The sequence below is a fragment of the Gymnoscopelus braueri genome (assembly GCF_963280865.1).
Source record: "Gymnoscopelus braueri genome assembly, chromosome: 14".
Taxonomy (NCBI): domain Eukaryota; kingdom Metazoa; phylum Chordata; class Actinopteri; order Myctophiformes; family Myctophidae; genus Gymnoscopelus; species Gymnoscopelus braueri.
In genome coordinates this window covers 43,341,615-43,368,580 of record NC_137619.1, presented here as the reverse complement: position 1 = coordinate 43,368,580, position 26,966 = coordinate 43,341,615, and the positions used below count along the sequence as shown (strand labels likewise).

Genomic DNA, 26,966 nt, shown 5'->3' with positions numbered 1-26,966 from the left:
GCAGGAAAAGGGTGGTAACTGTGTTGTCATTGTGTCCTCCTGCTTGTAGGTGGTGCTGTCATCCAGGGGTCAGACAGGCTTTGCAGAAAGACAGTCCTCTGGTCAGGTAAGGGGACTTCTGATGCTTTCCATCAACAGACCGAACGAGAAGTTTGTGTCTAAACATGAGCACCTCTAACCCAGGTATTATCCCGGGGTTTGGGGTTCGGGTGGACCCTTGAAGACCTCTACTGCAGTGGTTCTCAACCTTTTTGGATCAGGGCCCACTTGAAATTCTCAAAAGCGTTCGCCGGCCCACCCATCTGAGCACTCTACACGGCAGTCGACCGGCTGCAAACTTTTCGGATGGAGGTCCCTTACGGGTCCATTCGTACACTCTCAGAGTTAAGCCAACTCTCCACCGCGCCCGACTCGGCCGCGGAAGGCGTTGGAAAATCCTGTAGTGTAACGCCAGCTTTTGTCGACTAAAATCTGATGATATTTAGTCAACTAAAACTAGACTAAAACTAAAACATTTCAGATGACTAAAATATGACTAAAACTAAATGGAATTTTATTCAAAAGACTGTGACTAAAACTACATAAACATTTGCTGTCAAAATCAACACTGGCCGGAACTGATGCAGACCGCTGGCGTGGTGGAATTAGCCGTGGGTGGCGACGGCCAGGAGCGGGTTCTTCCTGCACCGGTCTTCAGCCACGGCGCAGCCCAGCAGGCCGTGGGCGGCGATGTAGTCTGGGAGACTCCTTAAGCCCAGCCCGGTGCTGCAAAAAAAGCAGATAAACAATTGTGTGAATCAAACTAGAAAAGATCTCCGCCAGGCCTGCTCGCCTACCCAGGGCTGTGTTAGTCAATGTGCAGCCGTCAGTACACGACTGAGAGATGGCTGAAGATTTTAATGGTCTACATTTAGGGCCGAGCTTCTTCGTCTTCTCTCTGATTCAGTGACAATGTGTACTATCACTTCATAACACTGCAGTAGAGGTCTTCGCAGTTCCACCCCCTGAACCCCAAAACCCAGGATAATACCTGAGACTAGTCCAGGTTCAGTGTTTAATTATTATGTGTGCATTTGTTTCGTTTGTGTGTTAAAAAGACAGCGGACTGACTTCCTGTTTCCTGTAGGTATCCCAGAGAGTCCAACAGACTGATAGAGCTGCCTGAAGACTACAGCAGTCTGATCAACCAAGCTTCTAGCTTCACGTTAGTATACACACACACACACACACACACACACACACACACACACACACACCTTATACATACTTACCTATGCACAATTTTACATCAGTTATTTAGATATTATTAACCAGTGTTTTAACATAACTGTGTGTTGTAAGGTTATTAACTGTAACAGTCTGTAACTAAAAATCTAAAATGACACAGTAGTTCCCGGATTGAATGGGTTAACAGTGTGTGTGTTGTGTGTTGCTCAGCAGTCCCTGGTCAGGAGGAGAGAAGTCCAGAGCCCCTACGCTGTGTCTGGTGTGTGTTAACAATGTGTGTGTTGTGTGTTGCTCAGCTGTCCCCGGTCAGGAGGAGATAAGTCCAGAGCCCCTACGCTGTGTCTGGTGTGTGGATCCATGCTGTGCTCCCAGAGCTACTGCTGTCAGACCGAGGTGGAGGGAGAGGATGTAGGAGCCTGCACCGCCCACAGCTACATCTGTGGAGCCGGACTGGGAATATTCCTCAGGTAGACAGATCTCTCTCTCTCTCTCTCTCTGTGTGTGTGTGTGTGTGTGTGTGTGTGTGTGTGTGTGTGTGTGTGTGTGTGTGTGTGTGTGTGTGTGTGTGTGTGTGTGTGTGTGTGTGTGTGTGTGTGTGTGTGTGTGTGTGTGTGTGTGTGTGTGTGTGTGTGTGTGTGTGTGTGTGTGTGTGTGTGTGTGTGTGTGTGTGTGTGTGTGTGAGACCTGGAAAGCCTATATTGTTGTTATACCTTTCAATCCAGGAAAGCATCTGCATCATTTTAGTTGTTGTTACTATATATCGTTGCTGTCGGGCAGAAACCTCTTATCTCCATATTCAATATTGTGTGTGTGTTTTTTTTCAGGGTCAGAGAGTGCCAGGTTTTGTTTCTTGCTGGTAAAACTAAAGGCTGTTTCTACGCTCCGCCTTATCTGGACGATTACGGAGAGACAGACCAGGGCCTGAGGTTAGACATCACACACACACTCTCAACTCAAAAGTGTATTTATAAAGCACATTTAAAATGACAGAAGCCAACCAAAGTGCTATACAGGGCAACAGAATAAAACATTAAAGTACGACACGGTAAAAAACTAATGGGAATGCAATTAAAACAAAAAGCAACACGCACCTGTGATTGATATAAACTGATCTAAGGAGTAGATGATAGTCTCTTTTAGTACGTCTACTAAACGGAAACCAGCTAATTAGAATCAAGGATTGGGACTAACTGTTTTAGAATCTTATATAAGATCTGCAAGGAGGGGGGGGGGTCCCCTTCCACACACACACACACACACACACACACACACACACACACACACACACACACACACACACACACACACACACACACACACACACAGTTACACATGTTATGGTGTTTGTTTTTATAGCCGTTAAACTCACAAATGTATGTGTGTGTGTGTGTGTGTGTGTGTGTGTGTGCGCAGGAGAGGTAATCCGCTGCATCTTTGTTCGGATCGTTATCTAAAGATTCAGCGTCTGTGGCGACATCACAGCGTAACCGAGGAGATAGGCCACGCCCAGGAAGCCAACCAGACTCTGATGGGCATTGATTGGCAGCACCTCTGATGTTGGCCTTGCCCCTACCCCCCCTACCCCCCCACCCCTACGGACTCCGACCACAGCCACACGGTTGTGGCCACGCCCTTGCCAGACTTTGACCACACCCGCTCTGCAATGGCCACGCCTACAAGAATTGAATTGCCCCTTTTATCAAACTAACCAATAGGCTTCTTCCGAGCACTGGTTATGCCTAATTTATGCTCGCGTGATGAAGTCGCACGTCGTTCTTTTCGGCACGTGACACTGTCGTGCGACGTTGTATGAATCGCTCTTAATGCCTAATTTCCACTGAACTCTGTGTGTTCACAAAAAAGTTTCATTATTTTTTACGTGCTCGAGGCAAATGACATACGAGAAAAAAAGAAGAAAAAATAAACGGAAGGAGGTGTTTCGGAGAAGTTTAAGGAACAAATAAAACCACACAGAGCTCAGTGGAAGCGAGGCGTCAGAGATGAGCTCAGAATGGAGATTTGTACTCATTTGAATTGTTGGTTGTGTTTTTTTTATTTGCTTTTTGACAGACGTGTTTATGGTTGTTCTGCTCGTCTGTCGCAGGATGCATGTTTGATTTGATTCTCCATCTTCACTTTGTTTCAGCTTCAGGGTTCTTCTTTCTGTTTTGTTTTTAACTTAATAAATATGGTTCGTGTCGACGAACCCTGTATCGTTTATCTGTAGGAAGGACTCATTAAATCAATGAATTGAAGCATTTACCTGCTGTCTTTCTTGTGTGTGTGTGTGTGTGTGTGTGCGCGCGCGTGTGTGTGCGTGCGTGCGCGTGTTCCCAAGTCAGAAGTTCCCAAAGTCTTCTATGTCAACACCCCCAAATAGTTATAGCCTCTGGCCTCTATAACTACAAATGGCTTAAAAGAAAGGAAATAGAAGTTCATTTTCTTCTGTAATTCAAAAAGTTTAACTTTCATATATTATAGATTCACTGCACATAATGTGAAACATTTAAAACCTTTTTTTTATTATGGCATACAGCTCATGAAAATCAAGAATCCATATTCTGTATCAAAATATTTGAGTATTACATAAGACCACTCAAAAAAAATATTTATACAAATATGTTGAGCATCCGAAAAGCATGTTAATTTATGCACTCAAAACTGGATCTGGGCTACTTTTTAACAAATTACTTCATCAATGGGGCGTGGCATGGAGGTGCCACTGTTGAGGTTTTATGGAAGCCCATGTTTGCTTTGATAGCAGCCTTAAGGCTCATCTGAATTATTGAGTCTAGTGTCTCACCTTCTTCTTGACCAGTTTTGGGACTAACTACTTTTTGCGGTTACTAGTAACATAAGTAGTAACTTTTTCCTTGATCGGTAATACGTTATAGTTACTGACATTTTAATGGCCGCGTAACCGCGTTACTCGTTACTTTATGTGAAAATAGAGGATTAAAGGTTTATAATCCGACTTCTAATTCCCCACTACTAGCCATGTCTGTGGCTTCCCCTCCGCTCGCCACAGCTGCGGGCAGCAGGGCTACTCGCTCAGTGTTCAAACTGTTGGTGTTGAGAGGGGACGATCAGGGCAATCAATTCTCACCTTTTTCTTGTCTCAAAAAAGGAAAGGTATAATCCCGTTAAGCTACAGATACCTGTAGTTCCGACCGCCTGTCAATATGTTTTCGATGGGTTGAAACATCAGTTTAAACATTTTTTTTAGCCAGCCTGCAACTCCATGTTGAATATAGACGTGTTCATTACCGGGAACGTGCATGCACTGCACGTTCGTGAACATGGAGTGGAGGCGCGTTCAAGATCACGTTGAGCCGTCTGCTCCAGTCTAGAGCCAGGCAGAACTAAGAATGACATGATTTCAATGTTGTTGTTGAAGACATTATTCCTAATTATAACTAGTTACTTTTTTCTTTTTTTTTAAGTAACTTCCCAACCACTGCTCTTGACAATACAACATAGATTCTCTGGGGTTCAGGTCAGGCCAGTTGGCTGGTCAGTAAAGCACAGTAATACCATGTAATACCATCAGTAAGGGTGGGAAAAGTACTCAAATGTTTTACTACAGTATAAGTAAAAGTATCAATACTGCAATGTAGAAATACTCTTGTTACAAGTAAAAGTCCGGAATTCAAAGTAAAAGTCGTACAAAAAAGTATTGCTATCAAAATGTACTTAAAGTACCAAAAGTAGAAAGTACTCATTATGCAGAATGGCCCATTTCACAAGTTTTCAAATGTATAGAAATCCTTTGAAAATGGCAGATCTACAAGCTCACAATGCTTCGCATCGTGACGCATTGTGAGCTTGTAGATCAGCTATTTTCAAATGGCCGAAATGTGTGTTTTGTAATACTAATCAAAATCTACAAAGTAACTAGTAATGTAAAGTTTTCAAATAATTGTAGTGGAGTAAAAGTACAATATTTGCCTCTGAGATGTAGTGGAGTAGAAATAAAAGTACTGAAAATTGGAAATACTCCAGCAAAGTAAAAAATACCTCAACATTTTACTTAAGTACTAGTAGTTTTGGCACTGTGAGCAGCTAGGTGCCAAGTCCCGGACCGGGAACCTTGGCCGCTCGACCTCCTGAGTCTACAGTATCTGCAGGCAACAGCCACCACCTGGGTGGATGTGAACAGTCTTTGACCTCTGCGGGAAACAAGGAACTCACACCTCCACCAATAAGGTAGCACCTTGTAAGGTTCTGTCCTGCTTCTAATGGCTGATAGAACTTCATGATGCATGTTGTTGTCGGGCAGAAACCTTGTATATCATTTAAACTTTTTATGTTTTTTTCCCCCGTAAATTAATGCCCTACTTCGTCATACTACAGTGTCACACAGAAAGTTTTATAAATATTGATACGATGGAAAGTATTAACAAGAGCTTGTGACTAAATAACTACATTGCATTGGATCCATTGGAACACATCAGGTTCTTCCTCCTGAAAAGTAACCGTTTGTACATAATAGGTTTCCACCCAACAGTGATGGTGTATCACTACTTCCTGGACTAATGAGAAACAATGACATGACATAAAAACAAAAGTTCCTCTCTCACTCCCAGTTCTACTTTACAAACATGTTTCCTGGAGTTCTCTTCTATAAACTGTCTGATCCTTCACCCAAAACATTCATGCAGATAGACTTTGTTTTGTCTAATTAGTAGCTAATTATTTTGACCCCTTTTCCTCCCTAATTTTGTCATTATCCCAATTAATTCCTACCGACACAGATTTCTTTGCTTTGATTTTTTTCTTTATTTTTTACCCCCTTTAACGCCCCAATTTAGTCGTTATGGCGATTAATTCCTCTACACATTTCAGTGTGTTGTCACTGCTGTTGTATCCTACTAGCTCACCTGCCAGTAAGGTGCCCCCACCGGGAGGACGTAGTGCCTCCATCCTACTCCTACTAGTAGGGGGTACTAACCACCAAAAATGGCCAAATCGTTACGCGGCGGATAAAAGCATGAAATTTGATACAGATGTCCCTTGGGTCATCCTAAAACATCCTAGAAGGGGTGCCCAAAAAAATCTTAAACAGGAAGTGAGTTATGGACAAAATTCAAAATATATCATTGGCCACCTAAACTGTTGACCGTTGACTCAAAAGACACCAAAAGAATCTCCAAAAAGCATAACATTTGGCACATATGTCCCTTGGGTCATCCTAAGACATCCTAGAAGGGGTGCCCAAAGGAATCTGAAACAGGAAGTGAGTTATTGACTAAATTGAAAATGGCCGCCTAGTGTTGTCGATTGACTCAAAAGACAACTAAAGAATCTCATAAAAGCATACAATTTGGCACACATGTCCTTTTGGTCATCCTAAGACATCCTAGAAGGGGTGCCCAAAAAAATCTTAAGCAGGAACTGAGTTATTGACAAAATTGAAAATGGCCGCCTGCAGTGTTATCTATTGACTCAAAAGACAACTAAAGAATCTCATAAAAGCATACAATTTGGCATACATGTCCCTTGGGTCATCCCAAGACATCCCAGAAGGGGTGCCCAAAAAGATCTTAAACAGGAAGTGAGTCATTGACAAAATTGAAAATGACCGCCTACAGTGTTGTCGATTGACTCAAAAGACAACTAAAGAATCTCATAAAAGCATACAATTTGGCATACATGTCCCTTGGGTCATCCTAAGACATCCTAGAAGGGGTGCCTGAAATCATCTGAAACAGGAAGTGAGTTATTGACTAAATTGAAAATGGCCGTGTACAGTGTTGACAGATGATGCAAAAGACACTCATAAAAAATAATCTCATAAAAACATGACATTTGGTACAAATGTCCCTTGGGTGATCTGAATGCATCCTAAGGGGTGCCAAAAAAAAAGTTTTAATAGTCTCTAAATGGAAAGCACTCCTCCCACACGGGCTGCACTGCTACAATATTCAAATCGAGCAGCCAATCTGGCATTTGGTCCAGAAGCCTGAAAGCTATGCAATCTCTACCATCTCGTGTCGTATTGAGTCTGCATAATATGCAGACTGCCATGGTCAACTGTTTAAACAGCCATTTAGAATTTCTTCGACATGGTCCTTTCCTAAAAAGTTTAATAAACAAGCAAACAAACAAATAAATAACCCCTTCTAGGATATATTAAGAAGCACTCAATGTACGTACCAAATTATACACTTTTATGACGTCCCTTTATGTTTTCTTTTGTGTCAACTGCTTTAGGCGGTCACTTCCTGTTTAAAACCTTTTTGGGCACCCCTTGTAGGATGCGTTCAGATCACCCAAGGGACATTTGCACCACATTTCATGCTTTTATGAGATTCTTTAGGTATCTTGCATCATCTTTCAACACTGTAGGCGGCCATTTTCAATTTAGTCAATAACTCACTTCCTCTTTCAGATTATTTTGGGCACCCCTTCTAGGACGTGTTAGGATGACCCAAGGGACATATGTGCCAAATTGTATGCTTTTTGGAGATTCTATAGGCTTTTTGAGTCAATCGCCAACGCTGTAGGCGGCCATTTTCAATTTAGTCAATAACTCACTTCCTGTTGAAGACTTTTTTGGGCACCCCTTCTAGGATGTCTTCGGATGACCCAAGGGACATGTGTGCCACATTTTATGCTTTTTGGAGATTATTTTGGTGTCTTTTGAGTCAACGGTCAACAGTTTAGGTGGCCATTTTGGATTTTGTCCATAACTCACTTCCTGTTTAAGATGTTTTTGGGCACCCCTTCTAGGATGTTTTAGGATGACCCAAGGGACATCTGTATCAAATTCCATGCTTTTATCCGCCGCGTAACGATTTTTCACTTAGTGCCCCCTACTATACTCTTTAGCGCTCCCTACTGACAGGTGCTGCCCCAGCCTGTAGGAGTAAGTACAGTGACAAAGATCATCCTCCCTGCCCGGCTTCCCTCCCTCGAACACAGGTCATACCACTGTGCCCTAGTAGGCTTGCTGATTTTGTGTGTGTGTGTGTGTGTACCCAACTTATCTCGCAAACCACTGGAACGGTCAGTGGCAGATTTCTGGTGCACACACTATACACATTACTGGAACCTGTCTTATTTTTAGTACGTAAACTCAGTGTGTGTTTTCATCTTCAAAGATCTTCAACAACATCATACCTGTCATCTAAGATGACGGGTATGACGTTGTTCCTCTCCCCCTTTGACCATCCTTCTGTATGTGTTCCTGAAGAAATGGATCAAACTGTGCAAATAGTTCCAGCAATCCGAGGTCATTTCCATTCCTCTGAATGCTAGGCCTCTCTCACTCAGGAACTGTATTAAAGCCACAATGCGCCTTAAAATAATGTTTGTTGACATTGATTCAATAGAGTAGCACTGCCCTCTAGTGTCTAGCAAAATGAATCATAGCTCCGTTTGAAAGACTGATTGACAGGTGCTGGTCATAATATAAACAAATACAAGTCATTAAACAAAAATACTGCTAATGATATTACACAACAATAAAAATGCATAGTTTAAAGATGTGATTGTAGTGAGGGTGTGTCTCTGTGAATGTCTTCCCAATCACAACTCTCTCTCTCGCTCTCTCTCTCTCTCTCCCTCTCTCTAGCTCTCTCTCGCTCTCTGTGTGTGTTGCGTGCCACAGTTTGTGACTCCGTCCTTTTAACTCTAATACACAGCAATCCTCAGTCAGCTTTCTAATCTGTTCACGTGTCCAACCAAGCTAATCACACACACACACACACACACACACACACACACACACACACACACACACACACACACACACACACACACACCTTACTAGAGTGTGTAAGCTGCTGCAGCAGTAAATGACCCCTGCATGGCCCTTGTGACTTGAGTCAAATGGTGTCACCATCATGCACTTGTTGCTGAATAATACGTTAATTAACGATTGTATTTGCAGCAAGAAAATAGATTTTGTAAATGAATGTCCTACTTGATCATACTACAGCATCACACAAAAGCATCAAAAGTAGTAGATCCACAAGCTCGAAACACGGCGCAAAGCGACGTGTTTTGAGCTTGTAGAACTGCTACTTTTGCCATTTTGGAATTTGAATCCTGGAAAGTAACTGTTTTCCACCGGACAGAGAAGATTTATAAAAATTATAATAATGAGGAGACAACACTGGAAGTGAAAGTTAAATTGATGCTGATAAATTGATGATACTCTTTCCTGACTGTATGTAAACAGTATGGGGGGGGCAAATATCACAGGGAGGGTGTGAGGCCTAGACGTACATGGAGGTACTGGTAGTCCAACATTCTAAACATGTTGCACAAAACCATAACTTGCTTTATATACCTGCATGATGTCAATGTCTGACTTGTCATACAGAAAAACATGTCATACAAGTAGTTGAAAATCACAAGTGTGAACGTGCATACAGCATTTAATTCCCCCCCGTCTTCCCCTTTTGCATTAGCCTGGTAAACCATCCCGGTCGGTGAATTCTCATTTCATTTTCATTCAGCAGAAGGTGAATTCCACCACCGGGCTACTTTTGCGTTCCCTAGATTGGCTTCCGGTTGCACCCAGTACAAAATACTGGTGATGATGGTCTACAAGGCAACCAAAAAGGCATGGCACATCCATCCCCCATACCTTGAGGACATGATCCAACCCTACAACCCTTCCCGCTCACTTAGATCAGCTACTGTAACACAGGAATGCTGTCTGTGCCTTCCATAAAACACCCTGGACAATATTACACATGTCCTAGTGTAGACTCTAGTCTTCTGTGGAAAAGAACTCTCCTTGTAGCTCCTTTTTTTGATGGATGCTCGTTTACTATGCAGATGTGTATTGGTCTCTTGTTCTCACAATTTATTTATTTAGATTTGTTTCATTGACCACAGATGTTAAGAATGTTATTTGCATATTCTTTGGACGTATAGGTTCATTGTTTACCTGGTACCTGTTCTCTCTTCACAGTATGTGACTCTTCACCGCATGTGTAAATCACTCCGGATAAGAGCATCTAATAACTATGCCTAAATTGTATATATCTTTTTTATTTAGAGTAGCCAATTATTTTTTTTACCCCATTTTCTCCCCAATTTAGTCGTTGTACCAATTAATTCCTCCCCACACACATTTCTGTGTGTTGTCACTGCTGTTGTATCCTACTGACTCACCTGCCAGTGAGGAGCCCCCACCGGGAGGACGTAGAGCCTTCGTGCTACTCCTCCCGCCCAACACTCCCCACTGACTGGTGCCGCCCCCAGCCCGTAGGAGTATATGCAATGACCAATATCACCCTCTCCCTGCCCGGCTTCCCTCCCCCTGAACATGGGCCAATTGTGTTAGACGCCCGACAAAGCCAGATGCACCTCGGTGGATTCGAACCCACAACCTCCGTGGTGATGGGAAGAAACTTTACCACTGTGCCACTCGAGCACCATAAAAATGTAATTGAAAATTTTAACAGAAAAAAATATTTCCTTCTTTGTTTCTTTGTTTCTTTGTTTCTTTCTTTCCCCCCGTCTTTTCTGTCTTTCTGTGTGTTTCTGTCGGTTCATGTGCGTGTAATACCTGGAGCTGGGGTCATTTTAGGGTCATCTGAGGGGCAGAGCTGTTTTAAACTGGGCTAAACTGGTCCAACTCTGCTGGGACCTCTGGAGCTTAACGTATGAAAATAGTGCGCGCACATCCGTTAGTCCAGGTGCTTAGTCAAACAAAGTATAATGAAAAAGAATAAAGTCTGCACACTGGTAGTTGCAAAAAGCTCCAGAATGTATTGCTCGTCAACGTTTCGGCCTGTTCAGGCCTTCATCAGGACATATGATGTGTTCTGATGAAGGCCTGAACAGGCCGAAACGTTGACGAGCAATAAATTCTGGAGCTTTTTGCAACTACCAGTGTGCAGACTTTATTCTTTTTCACCTCTGGAGCTTAACCCTTAACCCCAACACACACCCCTGGATACTGCTTCAACAGCATCTAACACTTTTATTACAGTATCATTATTATTATTATATGAGCATAAAAGGTTGAAAAATACAGATTGTTTCAAATCTGTTTTCACTCAGGCCTCATTCAGTCAAGACTGTGGTTGTACTGGTCAGCTCCTAGTGACCAACAGTAGAAGACCGTAGTTGTACTGGTCAGCTCCCAGTGACCAACAGTAGAAGACCGTAGTTGTACTGGTCAGCTCCCAGTGACCAACAGAAGAAGACTGTGGTTGTACTGGTCAGCTCCTAGTGACCAACAGAAGAAGACTGTGGTTGTACAGGTCAGCTCCCAGTGACCAACAGAAGAAGACCGTGGTTGTACTGGTCAGCTCCTAGTGATCAACAGAAGAAGACTGTGGTTGTACTGGTCAGCTCCTAGTGACCAACAGTAGAAGACTGTGGTTATACTGGTCAGCTCCTAGTGACCAACAGTAGAAGACCGTGGTTGTACTGGTCAGCTCCTAGTGACCAACAGTAGAAGACTGTGGTTGTACTGGTCAGCTCCTAGTGACCAACAGTAGAAGACCGTGGTTGTACTGGTCAGCTCCTAGTGACCAACAGAAGAAGACTGTGGTTGTACTGGTCAGCTCCTAGTGACCAACAGTAGAAGACCGTGGTTGTACTGGTCAGCTCCTAGTGACCAACAGAAGAAGACTGTGGTTGTGACCAACAGAAGAAGATTGTGGTTGTACTGGTCAGCTCCCAGTGACCAACAGAAGAAGATTGTGGTTGTACTGGTCAGCTCCTAGTGACCAACAGTAGAAGACTGTGGTTGTACTGGTCAGCTCCCAGTGACCAACAGTAGAAGACTGTGGTTGTACTGGTCAGCTCCCAGTGACCAACAGTAGAAGACTGTGGTTGTACAGGTCAGCTCCCAGTGACCAACAGTAGAAGACTGTGGTTGTACTGTCCATCTGTGCGTCCGTCCATAATGTCTGTCCGTCCGTCCCAGCCTTTGTTAACGCAATATCTCTGGAACGCCTTGGAGGGTCTATAATGGCATTTGGCAAAGACCTCCACTTGAACTCAAGGATGAACCGATTAGAAGCTCATCAAAGGTCAAGGTCACTGTGACCTCACAAAATACGTTCATTAGATTATTTCAAAGTCTTCATTCACCGTATAATGAGTCTGGACAGACACTGATGGCAAATGGTTGGTGGTGGCAGTCCACCGCAATGCCGTATTTCTAGTTTTATTCATATCTTGACCATGCACCCATATGTATAATTGACATTGTGCCTTCTTGTTATGTGACATTTTCTTTCTTTCTTTATCCTTATGAACTGCAAAACGTTGGGAGCCTAATTGTATATAAATAATTCCACCCTCGCTTTTAAACCATGTGTGAACTTGTGATGTGGAGTTGAAGCTGCTGCTGCTGGAGGGTTTGTCTCCGATCCCAGCAGCTATGGTGGGAGCTTCTTGCCCAGCAGGAGGCTCCTTCAGGATCCCAACTGGCTGATGCTTAAAACAACAAACCAATTAGATGGTAAGACAGCAGATTAGAGCCACAGCTAATCTCCTGCAAGTGGCATTAGGGCAGATTACCTGGAATTAGGATGACGTACGGGCAGTCAGAGGCTCGTTCGCAGAGACTCACGCGCCAACGCTTTCTTTCGCAGGAAAGTTCTCCATCTGGAATAAGCTGTTGAATCCGGACCGCCATTTAGGAATATTTATTATTTGGATTACCATTTTTTTTTGTATTTTTTTAATTATTTTTTTGTATTGTTTGTCCAGCAGCAGTATGGACATTCCTGTTCCTGATGGACTTATGGTCGGACGGTTGCGTTGCTCAGCTCCCTCCTGCATCACGTTACTTTCCAACTGAAGACTAAACCATCGGATTAAAACAATTTAATAATATAGAACGCAGCAAAAATATATTTGAACTTTTCGTCTAAGCTTTAGTTTTGAATTTGCGGTTGAAAACATGGCGTTTATGCCGGTGAAGTTTGACCTGCCTAAGCGCGTGAAGCTGGCCCAGGGACTGTGGCTGCTCTACTGGCTGTCCGTGATGGCCGGCATCCTCATCTTCAGCATGGGCATCTTCTTCAAGATCGAGCTGCGGAAGCGCAGCGAGATGATGGACAACAACGAGAGCCACTTTGTGCCCAACCTGCTCATCCTGGTGGGGCTGGTGGCGTGCGCCGTCAACGCCTTCGGCGGCAAGGTGTGCCACGACTCGCTGGACCCCGCCAAGTATCCCAAGTGGAAGCCCATGCTGGAGAAGTACCTGCTATTCTGCTGCGGCTTCAACGTGGTGCTGCTGGTCACCGCCCTGCTCTGCTTCCTCATGCAGTTCGCCATGTACCTGACGCTGGTGGAGGGCCTGAAGAACAGCATCAAGTTCTACAAGGACACGGACACGCCCGGCCGCTGCTTCATGAAGAGGACGCTGGACATGACGCAGGTCGAGTTCCGGTGCTGCGGGAACAACAACTACAGGGACTGGTTCGAGGTGCAGTGGATCAGTAACCGCTACCTGGATATGAGCAATGAGGAAGTTAGAGAGTGAGTAACATATTTAATAACAACACCTAGAATGAATTGTGCTGCTATAACGGCAGAGCTGGGAGTTATGGGAGCATGATTGACCGTTGTGATAAGGCTGCAATACTGTACGTCATATCGACCAGAACTTCTAATAAGTTCTACCAGGGATTTGAACCCAAGAGCTCCCACATTTCTACTGTTGAGCTATGAAGGGCATCTTCTTTGAGCAGAGGATGAATTGCAATACCTGTTGTCAACCAGTAGTGGTCCTACTACCCGACCACAGGATCTAAAGGCCAGTCCACACCAATGCAACTCCTTGCAACAAAACCGACCAGTTGCAGACCGGTGCCATTTGGGGATGATGGTGCAAGGAGTTGCATTGGTGTGGACTGGCCTTAAATATCTTAATATAAGGAGACCAAATACAACCACCACCACAGTGGTGTTAGTTATATTGTATTAATATACTGTACCATGCAGATTGTTCAAAATAATGTTTTATTCACAAAGAAAGTTTTGCATTGCAGCTTTTTAATGCAACTGACGTTACAGAGTTGCACTAGTTTTAACTGGGCCTTCAGGGAGAAGAAGCAGAGGAAATGCATGCTCTGTGAGTCAGAGGACAACCGGATGGTTCTGGATGTTCTAAGCCTCCTAGCAGCTTTCTGCAGGAGGGGGCAAAGACCTCATTAAAACATTAACATCCCACTAAGTAATCCAGGAATAATCTACTGTTGCCAAGGAGGTTAGTGAGACAAACCACTGGCAGAGGAGAGAAAGGGTTAAATATAGAGTGTGACAAAATTAACCTCGTATATAGCGTAGAAAGACTATCAGATATCGATACCGAAACGTCTGGTGATATAAAACTAACAGCGTCGCAGGAAACAATGCAAAGACTTTACTAGTCAAGGTTCTTCATATCGGATTGGTTTTCAAAGCTGTAGGTTTGTTAGCAGTTGTTTTTGCTGCTGTTCTAGAACCATGCATACATCGAATTTAGATTTCCCCAGATGTTTTGTATAGGTGGAGATCGCTGAAATTTAGGCTACCACTGCAGGTGAAATGAACTTTAAGGATTGTTAAGTAGGCTACTTAAACACTGTATGATTTGTTGACCGGGGTTCCCCAGGGGTCTGTACTTGTACCCCTCCACCAAATATCTTGATTTACTCTCGGGATGTTTTCATATTAGGACATGAGCAGAATAGGGGACGCTAGGGTCCATGTGGTTAGGAGGTCGACCATGAAGGAAGCTAGGGTGAGTGGAGACAGGCTGATGATCCAGATTGTGATAAGAACATAATCTACCTGGAGCTGGATTTTCCACTGTCCTCCTTACAACTCAAACACACACAGACTCATAAACAGGCCACTGTTCTGATCATGAACATACATGTGTTCATATTCCATATATACAGTATGGAGTAATGACATCACTCAGTTGACATCACTCAGGCCCATGGGAAATATGGCAGCTGTCCAATCAGTGTGCTGAACTAGGTGTTCCCCAACTATTCCAAGCCAAGGACCACAAATTGCCATAGCCTCTGGCTATTGTGTAAATGACTTTTAAAATTAAAGAAGAAGAAAATAAAATGTAGAACACGTTTAATGATTTATCTTAGAAAGGTTTAGAAATGTGTTGCTGATTTGCCAAAATAGGGATGAAAGTGGTTAAACTACTCTCATGAATTGAATTTGAAATGAAACAAAAAATAAATAGCCTAAATAAACTAGATTTTCAGGCCTGAAAATCTATTTTCAATACGACGTAGGTAATATGCTATGAGGCTAACGATATATATTCCCTTTTCTTCTCCTTTCTAATTGGACTCCCTGGCACCCTCTGAACAGCCCCCCACTTTGAACACCTGTGAGCTGAACTTTCATATTGAGCAACCTCGCTGCTGACGGAACTGGCCATGACAAACATAGTTAGTTCAGTTAGTTTATTTAGTTTATTTATTTCGTTCATGATTTAACAAAACAGTTGAACATAAGGAATAAAGGCAGCAAGATAACTATTGGCCGAAAAGGTATGGGCTGAAGCCGAAGCTTATTATGCCCACCTTATTAATATTTAAATTAATTGTCGCAATAGAAAAAAAAGGAAACATAGATGACATGCAGCCATCAAACACAGCGAGGAGACACCGCAGTTTAGCTGAGAGCAAAGAAAACCGTGACCTCCAGAGGGTCACATCGTGTTTTGGGCCAACTCTCAATTTTGCTGGTGTAAAACTAAACAATTTATTATGACTTTGATTTAAAGCTACACTATGTAACACTTTTAGTGAATCGAAATGTTATTTTGAACCCATCTGCATGGTACACAACACAACTGCAGTGGTTGTAGGCCGTCTCCTCGCTCTTCTATTGAGACATTTAGATCCTGTGGTCTTGTAGGACACCTACTGGTTGACAAGTGGTACTGCCTGAAGGAAGCAATCTCCCCTGAGCAAGCAGGCATGCTCCATTAAGTGGTAAAGATTTCAGCATTTGCACAGGGGACCCCGGTTCAAATCTCGGGTAGGACATGAAAGTTAGTGTTTTTTGTTTGATTGAATACTTTATTTGTCAGAAATGTGAACAGTGCGTGGTAATAAGGCTAAAAGGATAACACAAAAAAGTCCTGGGGACTTGTTTCCATTGTGGTCCTATGTATTCAATGCATCAACAACAGCTTTAAAGGAGTAGTTCATCCAAAAAATGACTTATTTTCTATCAATTACACACCTGATGTGGGAGTTTTTTTTTTTTTTGTCTTATTCCTCTGATTCCTGAGACAATAATTTGCTGACCGGGTCATCGGTCAGTAGGAGAGTCAGTAGGAGAGTCAGTAGGAGACTACTCACTCTTTGAAGTCAACTACTGGAGACTGCACCGGTCATCAAATTATTGGCGGAGGAATGCGACAAAAGGCGCACCTAGGCTCCTATGTAGCCTGACAGTGCATCGCGGGTTCGAGTCCCATTCCCGACGATCTTTACTGCATGTCTCTCCCCATCTCTCTCCCTGTTTCCTGTCAATCTTCACTATACGCTATAAATAAAGGCAAAAAGAAAAGAAATGCGACAAAAACAAAAAAATCTCCATGAATTCAAGGCTTCATGGGGTGATATAAAATAAGTATTTTTTTGGGTGAACTACTCCTTTAATCTAGAGAGACAACGTGAAATGAACAGTCTCCCGTTCTCTGTTAAGCACATGAACCCTAGTGTCCATATTCTGGGCATATAGGTGAACATTCTGCAAAAATTGGCTGATCTACAAGCACGACAGGTTGGGAGCTTGTAGATGTAGATCAGATCTATTTTCAACCAAAGCGCTGGGGGACCCTGTGGTCAATGCCGTTTATAGGGTTTAAGTGGTTAATAGGAATGGCCCATTCACTGTTAATAGGAATGCTCCAAGCTGACAGCATGATTGTCAATACAGGAAGGAAGGTGTCACTACCCTTTAAGAGGATCTACGTGTTTTGTCATGTATAGATGTTAATGCACTTAAGAGATATAGCTCACTCTCTCTCTCTCTCTCTCACTCACACACACACACACACACACACACACACACACACACACACACACACACACACACACACACACACACACACACACACACACACACACACACACACAGGCGCGTGAATCAAAACCACCGACTAACCAGAAATATCAGATGGATGTATTTTATTTAACCAGCTGCTAAAAATGTAATGCCCTGTAGTGTATAAAGTCAAACTCATATTAAGTAGAATAGGTTACCTGCCTGTGTTCAGACTGTCTGTAACAGAATCATTTTTTATTTGATTTACAAGTTAGTAGCTAAACTAGACTGACATCAAACCAGCCCATAGAGAGGGACTATAGGCTAATGATGTTGTGCTACTCCAGTTCTTACAATTATATTTTATACCGTATCTCTTTGACTGCCGAAGGGGCCAGCAGTCTAGGCAAGGCAGTTTTTATTTGTATAGCACAATCTCAACAAGGCAATTCAATGTGCTTTACAAAGATCATCAAGCAAAGGAAACTAATTATAATTATACAATTATAAAATGACATTAGGATGCATAAAACAAAAGAAGTAAAAATAACAGATAGTTACAGTACAGAAGAGAAAGAAAAAGAAAAAAGGCAGCGGCACGCTGCTGGTGTTTCCAAAACTCCCATTGTAAACAATTAAAAACAATTAAAAAGAAGCAGCACCTTAGCACACCATCGGTGCTTCATTCACGAACTGCCCACCTGACACCTTGTTATCCATAGATTGCAAACCACACTGCTATTAGACTCTGTGTCTTGTCTGTCTGTAAGTCCAAGCATTTCATAGACCGCTACTAGCTGTAAGACATGTAACCGCCACAATATAATTAGAAAAAGAAAACGTATAAATTCATACATATATTATATACACAGCAGGCATTTCAGATGCTCTCACCCAGCGTGACACATACATCAAATGCATAGAGACAGTGTAGTGCCTCAGTGACCTACTGTAGGATCATAGGTAAACCAAAACCTAGCATCAGTCTTAACATGGACTGTGTGCTTAACTGTGTGTGCAAGTGTGCGTGTGTGCGCGTGCGTGAGCAACGTATTGTCAATTTTGGGTTGTATTTGCTGCCGGGTGAAATCCTCTAAAAGTCTACTTTGGACATCCCCCTTCTGTTAATAAATGTTTATGCCCAGTGGGGATATGTTTTATCCCTGACTGAATTAAACATGTGCATTTACTTTTGGGAAATGCATGCTCACAACGTGTCATATTGCAACACATTTTGAGCTTGTAGATCTGCTATTTTAACTATTTGCCATACAACGAAGTATATAGGGCTTACAGTAAGTGGTTAAGAAAATGCCTCCCTCTCTGTTTTTTTCACTGTGTAAATATATCCTCTTCAAGTTTTTTTCAGGCCAAGGACCCCTTAGCTGAGAGAGAGACAAAGCAGGGATCCCCACTACATATGTTGTATAAAATTGTGTTCCATATTAAACGTTTTTGTTTTAAATACTTTCAGGGTTTCAGAGCTAGCTCACCACATTTAGCTGATTGTCTCATTGTCAAGTATTCCACAGATTTTAATATTTATTTCAAGTGCAGCTTTGATGGCTACATAGATTGGTTTGACAACACTATCACCAGTGTTGTGTAAATTAAATGTTATGTGTTTGTTTATTTACAAATGATCTTTGCTAATAATATGTTGGATTCATATTAAAGCTGCATTATGTAACTTTCCTCTTGTACCCCGGTACCCGGTTGCTGAATGTTTTACCATTGAGCTAATAGAGCCTGCCTGCTTGCTCAGGTGATAATTGATTAAAAAAAAACTTGTGTCAGATCCTGTGTCTAGGTGAGACATGACCTTTGACACAATCTAAACAGTCTTCAACAGGACTCTCAAAGTGTGGTCCAGGGACTGGGTTCCTTGAGGGGATTCTAAATTGACCCTTACAAGTCTGTAACGCTGACAGTGTACAAATGGAACCTAGGTTCCATTTGTACACTGTCAGAGTTACAGACTTGAAATTCAAAAGTTTGGGAACCACTGCTCTAAACGTTTCCATGTGTCGTCCCCTCAGTCGTCTCAAGAGCAACGTGGAGGGCAAGTTCCTGATGGACAGCGTACCGTTCAGCTGCTGCAACCCGGGTTCTCCGAGGCCCTGCATCCAGCACCACCTGACCAACAACACCGCCCACTACGACTACGACCACCGCATCGAGGAGCTCAACATCTGGACGAAAGGCTGCAGGGACGCCCTTGTGTCCTACTACGGAGGAATGATGAACTCCATCGGAGCACTGGTCCTCTTAACCATCATATTGGAGGTAAGACACACCCAGGTGCGCACACGCGGTTGTATAAAAAGAAGGGGAAAAAAGCTGCTCTACAAGCTTGTAGATTGGCTATTTTATTAGTGTCACAACACGGAATGCAACTAGGCACAACACTAAACCCAACCCCTAAACCTAACCTCTAAATGACTAACACTAATCTTTTCCTAATTGTATAAGTCTAACTCTAAAAACCTTTTGTAACCGTAAAACAGCCATTTCTCTTGTGAGGATCTGGAAAATTGTCCTGTCAGCGTCTATTCCTCAAATTCCATTATACTTGTGGGGATATTTGGCCCTGACAAGTATGGCAATAAAAGCACGCACACACACAAACACGCACACAGGTACACACAGGGATGTAACCAATATTAAGAATGATATTTAGAGAGCATGTTGTTTAGCCAGATTCTATAGGTTTGATGTTTACCTGGCATCTTTGAAGCACGGAATAGTTTCCTTTGGACTGTATTTACATGACCATTTGCCCTGTCGTTTTGCTGACTGAGGTTCATTTTATTTACTCTGATCTTATACTTTGTAATTCACTCTGGATAAGAGTTGATGTTAAATTCTTAAATTCTAAACCTTTATCATTGATAAACCAGCCTTATCGTTAACAAACAGAATGTTTTACCTGCGCGTGATGTCACAGAGGGAGGGGTCAGTGCATGCTTAGCAGGTTTAATCTGGACAGGATCTCGTTGCCATGGTGACAAGCTGGCTGTTATCTGGGTCAAAACAAGTTTAACCTGAATACTGACGTCAGTCAGCAGGATATAGGATCACAACCCCTGCCGGACACTCTGAACTCACTCAATCCATCGGCCGATCGATCGGCCGATCAATCAATCAATCAAGTTGTGCACCAAAAACACCAGATTTACAAGCTCACAGCATGCTGTCATGCTGTGATGTGTTGTGAGCTTGTAAATCGGCTATTTTTGGTGCACAACACAGCGTGTGACTAAGGAGAAGCGAGAGAAGCATGCCTATGAGAGAGTAACGCCTGACTATTATGTGGTGGTTTACACACCTCCACAGGACAACCGTGGGGCGTAGCAGCTTTTGGGGTGGCAGGAATTAGCATCACAATTTCAGAATTGGGTGGAAAAAACCCTAACCCCAAGAAAAAATGTTTTAAAAAGTAGAAACAAATTTAGACTAACAATGTAGGAATACAGACGTTTTGATCGAGAAACACTTCAACAGGATTATGTATGATCCTAGACCAGTGACATTACAAATGGCAGCAGTCTGGACTTTACAGACCGCTGCCATTTGGCAATAATGGCCGCGAGTAGTTGCAAGTTGCAGTTGCATTGTTTCCACACCAATGGAACTCCTTGCAACAAAACCGTTTTAAGGCCATTCCACAACAATACAACTATGCAAACACCATTGGGGATAATGGTTGCAAGGAGTTGCAAGGAGTTACCAGGAGTTGGTGGCTTCGCGGCCCGTTTCGAGCTTGTGGATCTGCTACTTTTGATGCTTTTGCGTGACACTGTAGTATGATCAAGTTGGGCATTAATTTACGGAAAAAAAAGAAACACAAAAAGTTAAAATGTGTGTGTGTGTGTGTGTGTGTGTGTGTGTGTGTGTGTGTGTGTGTGTGTGTGTGTGTGTGTGTGTGTGTGTGTGTGTGTGTGTGTGTGTGTGTGTGTGTGTGTGTGTGTGTGTGTGTGTGTGTGTGTGTGTGTGTGTGTGTGTGCCACAGTCTGTGGATATGGCTGGTCTGAAGTACCTCATCACATCCTTGGAGACCCTGACGGACCCCGACAACCCAGAGAGTGAGAGTGAGGGGTGGCTCCTGGAGAAGGGTGTGAAGGAGACCTTCGACGACACCATGGCTAAACTGAAGGCACTGGTCTCAAAGAACACGGTGGAGGAGGGGGCCGGCGAAGCTCCAGCTACCTGAGACCCCCCCCTTTCTTACCAGAGGACAGTGGTCTCTCTCACCCCCAAACCCCCCCCCCACGGTGCCCAAAGAGAGGAGAGGAGAGGAGCCATGAGGAGTTAAAGAACACACATACACACACAAACATATGCACGCACGCACCCACACACGCACACATATACGTACGGTGACTGCAATGGAAATATGTCACGTGACTTTATTGCGATATCCTGAAAGATTAGGTATTCTATGCATGTACAGTATGTGTATTGTTTTTTAATTTATCAAAATAAATCGATCAATCAATCAATCAATGAAAACGTAGATGAGCTCCAGAAGTTATTTGAATGTTTCTATTGTTCAGAAGAACTGAATATGTAAATATTTTCAAATGAGAGTCTATTTTTAAAATGGTTCCCAGGAAACAAAAACAAAAACAAATGCTGTATATAATAAATTGGGGTTGAGATTAAAATCAAATGAAAATGTACACATTTATAGATAAATATCTATTATACAGACCCAGAAACCATCAGGCCTGTTACCTCTATGATGTACAGTAGACATGAAACTTGACACACACACGCGCACACGCACACACACATACACACACGTTTCAATTGCTCTGCCTGAACTGAAAAATACATCTCACTTCCTGTCCCTTACACTAAAGTGTGTGTGTGTGTGTGTGTATGTGTGTGTGCGTGTAAAGGAGGTGCTGATATCATGGCAGCTGTCATCAATGTGTTTACAGGGAGGTCAGATAACCAGATGGCCTACTGCTGTCTGACTCTGACAAGCGAGGAATACAGCTGCAGTCTCTTTGTAGGACGGCCATGTCTCTGTGTGTGTCAAGTTTCATGTCTGCTGGCCTGGGGATGCAAAAATAAGTGTAACCCCAGTTCTTTGAGATGACGAGCGAGATATCTCGCTCGTCATATCAAAGAACCGGGGCTACGTTCATGTCTTCTGGGAAGCAAAGGAACAACGCTCCTCAGCGAGGAGGTGTTAGTTCTGTGGGCTCCGTTGGAGAGCACCTGCAGGGGTCACAACACCTGGATGTTTTGTATCGTGATGCCTCATTTACGTTCCGTCGTATGGTGGTGTCACGGTCCTGAAAATGGCCGATCTGCTGTACAGCAATCTGATTGCCAAGCATTCCGTTGAACACTTGAGGGAGTGTTGCGTCAATTAAACATTCCGGACATCCCGCAGAGCTTTGTGGGAACGAGACGTGAACTAAAAATGCGTTGTGAGCTTTTATATTGATTGCATATTTTCAGTCGGTGACGCCATCGTACAATGAAGTGTAAATAGGGCTTAACTGAAAAGAACAGATGTATCAGTTTGACAGATATAAATGTAGAGATTAAGATGGTTTTCAGGTTTTCAGAATACACGAGGAAGAAGTCTTTAAGTTACCAGATATGTAATATTTGTATTTTTATTTCTTCTCAGAATGTATTATAATTTTTTTGTTCTTGTTTCTATGGAGAGTAACGGATTGGGTGAAGCTTGTAGCAGTTCTGCCTGTATGATTAAACACATTGTGAGTGACAGCGCACGTGTGTGTGTGTGATTCTTTATACAACTATCGGTGTCTTCTACATCCCTGTGTCTTTGTGCACATTAAACATCACAGGTTTGAGCCCCCACACACTGTCCCAGCGTCCCATTACAGGTTTGGACAGTTCAAGAATCAAAAGGGTGTATTTGTCACTCACTCATACAGGTACAAACAGTGACATTTTGGCATGTTCAACAACAAGACAATATAACGACAAGATAATAAGAAGAATACTACTGGACATAAGTAAAATAGGAAAAAATATTACATTTACACCTGGTATCAACATCCAGATTATATCCACAAATTATGAATCCAATTACATTTACACCTGTTGTTAACATGCCTTTCATATCTAGATTATATCCAAATATTATTAATCCAGTTTACATTTACACCTGGTATTAACATCACAATCGACTAACAATTGACAGCTAGCGGCAATTAGCAAACAATTCGCCAACAGCAGTATGGGTTTATGGCAAGGAAGAACGCTTATGATAAGGGGCCGAGAGAGGAAGTGTGGCATTTCAAAGTCAGGAGTGGGGGAGAAGTATGTCAGAATGTAAATGAGGATAGCGTGACAGTGGTGAGGAGTGCGTTAGGAGGCAAAAGTAAAGGAATTCATGGAAGACAAAACCAGGTAGTCGAGAACTTCAAATATCTCGGTGCCTGGACTGCTTTGACGGAACAGGATCTGAATGTCCGGAGGGCACTTGGCTGGAATGCCCTGCATGGGATGAGGATAGCCGTAGATTACGACTCTCCAAACATGTACAAATGCAAAAAAAAATATGTGCTTACCATTGTGCCCCAAATGTTAACTCACTCTACAGGGTTCTGGTGCAATGTGTAATAATCCATATTTTTCAATAAATAAGTGTTTTAATCCCGTCTGTCTTTTTCCCCCTTTGTTTACTTCCTGTTTACATTTAGTGTAATTCCGGATGCGCTTCGTCACTACCGCCCATTGGGAATTTCCGACAGAATCGGCCACAGACGGGATTAAAACACTTATTTATTGAAAAATATAGAATATGGAACATTGCAATAGAACCCCTTAAAGTGAGTTTACATTTGGGGCAAGAAGGTAAGCACCTTTTCTTTTGCATTTGTACATGTTTGGAGACCCTACGGGCTTAGGAGCTGGAAATCCAGTGGGAAATGGGGCGATGGTCGCTACGACTCTTGTAGATTGAAAATGTCAGAATCGATAAAATACATCTACGAGAGTCGTAATCTACGGTTAGGATGAGGAGAGTGTGGAAATCTGACATGAAGACCTCAAGACGCACAGCTCTTTGTGGCTACATTGGAGTCAGCACTGCTGTGCAGGGCGGAGACATGGACCCTCACATTACAGCAGGTAAAGGCCCTGGATGCCGTCTACACAAAAATGCAACAAATGGCAAATAGGTGTCACATGGACGGACCACATCAGAAACGTGGACCTCTACGGGGGCCTCCCACAGGTCAGGTCACAGACAAGAGAGAGAAGGATGAGGCTGGCCGGGTACTGTCAGGCACCCGGAAGTGGTGGCGAGCAAACACTGTGGGAGCCAACCCAAGGATCAGCTGGGAAAGAGATGCGCCAGCTACGTAGACACACAGCGGAGCTATCAAAGCTCAGACTAAAGAAATGTAGATCTACAAGTTGATCTACTATTTTTGAAAAAAATGTAAGTGGTTATCCATGACTCACTTCTTTTCATTAGCTTTTAATCATCATTTCTATTTATGTTCAGTTTCTATTTGGTAAATAAAATGGTGCATTTATATAGCGCTTTTATCCAAATCGCTTTACGTAGATTGTGCATTACATTCACCCATTCACACACACATACACCGATGGCAGAGGAAACCATGCCAGGCACCAACCTGCTCATCGGGAGCAATTAGGGGTTCAGCGTCTTCAAGGACACTTCGACACTAACTCTGGAGCCCGGGATCTGAACTGGAAACCTCACGGCTTCCATCCGGCTGCTCTATGGCCACTCTACCCCTGAGCCACTGCCGGCCGCCCGTGTGTATGGGTGCATGTGCACATGCATGTTTTCAAGTTGATGTTGTTATGTACAATGTTGCAATGTTGATTGCAAACGTGCTCTAAATAAAGATTGTATTTCATTAAACTAAACTGAATTGATTGATTGATTGATGTAGTTTATTTAGAAAGACATGAGAATAGTACATGACAGTACATAACAGTACATGGAAGTACAAATTCACAATACAAGGTCTACTAAACTGGAAACCCTCATTAAGCATTACGCTTGTTTAAGATGAGAACCCCATGCACACAAATCATGATGAAATATAAGAGGCAGGCAGATATACACACTACTATACAGAATGTCATACAATCAGCTTTCAGGTTACTGGTATGACGAGAGAAAAAAAATAATATATATATATACAAAAGAGGAAAATGAAGGAGGGGGGGGGGGGGTAGGGAGGGGTAGGTTAAGACTTAGACAGGGGCCATTTCCGAATTGCAGCCTCCTGAAGGTGTATCTTTAGGGCAGTTTTGAAAGTGAGTAGGGTTTTACACTACTTTACTCCTTTTGGTAGGGCATTCCACATTTTTGATGAATAGCATGAGAACGAGTTCATACCCTTAGTTGAGCCAAATCTGGGTTGAACATGATCAGTGGAGCTGCCTCTGGTGTTATGATCATGGACTTCATTAACATTTTTGAAGTATTTTGACAAATACAGGGGGATCCCAATGTTGTGGTGTATCTTGAAGACCAGGCCCATAGCAAGTTGCTGTACTCTGTCCTCAACCCTAAGCCATCCAATCCTAGCAAAATGAGCAGGGGTTAGATGGGTTCTGTGATTGAGGCCAAGAAGTAGCCTTACAAGTTTGTTTTGGGATGTTTGGAGCCTTGTTTTTAAGGCCTTGGAGGTGTTGTGATACCATGAAGTGCATGCATAATCATAATGACCTTGAATGAGGGCCCCTGCAAGAATCTTCAGAGTATTCTTACTGACTAGGCGATCAATCCTCCACAAATAGCGTGTTGTTCGGTTGACATTTTTGATCACTTTTTCGGCGTTTTTGTTACCAGAGAGGCTTGCCTCCAAGATGGAGCCCAGGTAGGGTAATTTCATCCTTTCTTTTGATGACATTATTATGAAGCTAAAGCTATGTTTACTAAAACGTTAAATTATTGTTCATTTGACAACAAAAAAAGGTTGTTGTTTTTTCTTTATCCTAAAGTAATAAGTATTGATTGATTCTTCCCTTCTCGTTGTGAAGAAATGCTGTCAATTCAATTAAAATTAGCTTGATTGGCATGGGAGAACATACGTTTACATTGCCAAAGCACGTGTCAAAATATAATAAAACATTACTTAAGGAAATGGGTAAAGTATGGCTATATACAGTAGGAGGCTCCAAATTGGAGCCTCCTACTGTGTATAGCCTAATACTACACGAGGAATGTGTGACACAATGCTGTAGCCTCGTTGTAAGCATGTTATATGGGACTAAGCTGTCATGTCTCTGCTTTACCAGTGGAGGGCAGCAACATACCGGAAGCGCGTGTGCAGCCAAAACAGAAGATCACAACACACTAAAATCAGACCATGAATCAGACACAAACATCCCAAGTATTCCTTCAGTACAAGAGCCTCATCGTACAGAAGCCCTTTCGTGTGTGTGTGTGTGTGTGTGTGTGTGTGTGTGTGTGTGTGTGTGTGTGTGTGTGTGTGTGTGTGTGTGTGTGTGTGTGTGTGTGTGTGTGTGTGTGTGTGTGTGTGTGTGTGTGTGTGTGTGTGTGTGTGCGTGTGCGTGTGCGTGTGTGGTGTAAAGCCTTTATATATATCTATGGTGTAAAGTAGCTATCTACTTAAGTACAATTCTAAGGTATTTTTTTTACTTTACTTTGTACTTTTACTCCACTACAATTATTTGAAAACTTTAGTTACTAGTTAGTTTCTTTGTAGATTTTTTATTATTATTACAAAACATGTAGTTTT

At 42.8% G+C, this 26,966-nt stretch overlaps 2 protein-coding genes across 5 annotated transcripts in view; both read left to right on the top strand.

Annotated features, from left to right (window-relative positions):
• The window catches only part of ubr2 (ubiquitin protein ligase E3 component n-recognin 2), a 52,801-nt gene extending 49,319 nt beyond the window's left edge, over window positions 1-3,482 (top strand). For all 4 annotated transcript variants that reach the window (XM_080449819.1, XM_080449818.1, XM_080449821.1 and 1 more), the window contains 5 exons: window positions 50-106; window positions 1,127-1,204; window positions 1,524-1,694; window positions 2,052-2,153; window positions 2,641-3,482. In XM_080449819.1, the coding sequence (XP_080305945.1) occupies window positions 50-106; window positions 1,127-1,204; window positions 1,524-1,694; window positions 2,052-2,153; window positions 2,641-2,782 (550 nt within the window). In that variant the 3' untranslated portion in view covers window positions 2,783-3,482. The remainder of the gene's footprint in view (window positions 1-49; window positions 107-1,126; window positions 1,205-1,523; window positions 1,695-2,051; window positions 2,154-2,640) is intronic.
• Window positions 3,483-13,108: 9,626 nt separating this feature from the next.
• prph2b (peripherin 2b (retinal degeneration, slow)) lies at window positions 13,109-21,436 on the top strand (the record flags this gene model as incomplete). Its single annotated transcript, XM_080449718.1, has 3 exons — window positions 13,109-13,689; window positions 19,263-19,509; window positions 21,236-21,436. 3 exons carry the CDS (start codon window positions 13,109-13,111, stop codon window positions 21,434-21,436), a joined length of 1,029 nt encoding a protein of 342 aa, XP_080305844.1.
• Window positions 21,437-26,966: the final 5,530 nt, after the last annotated feature.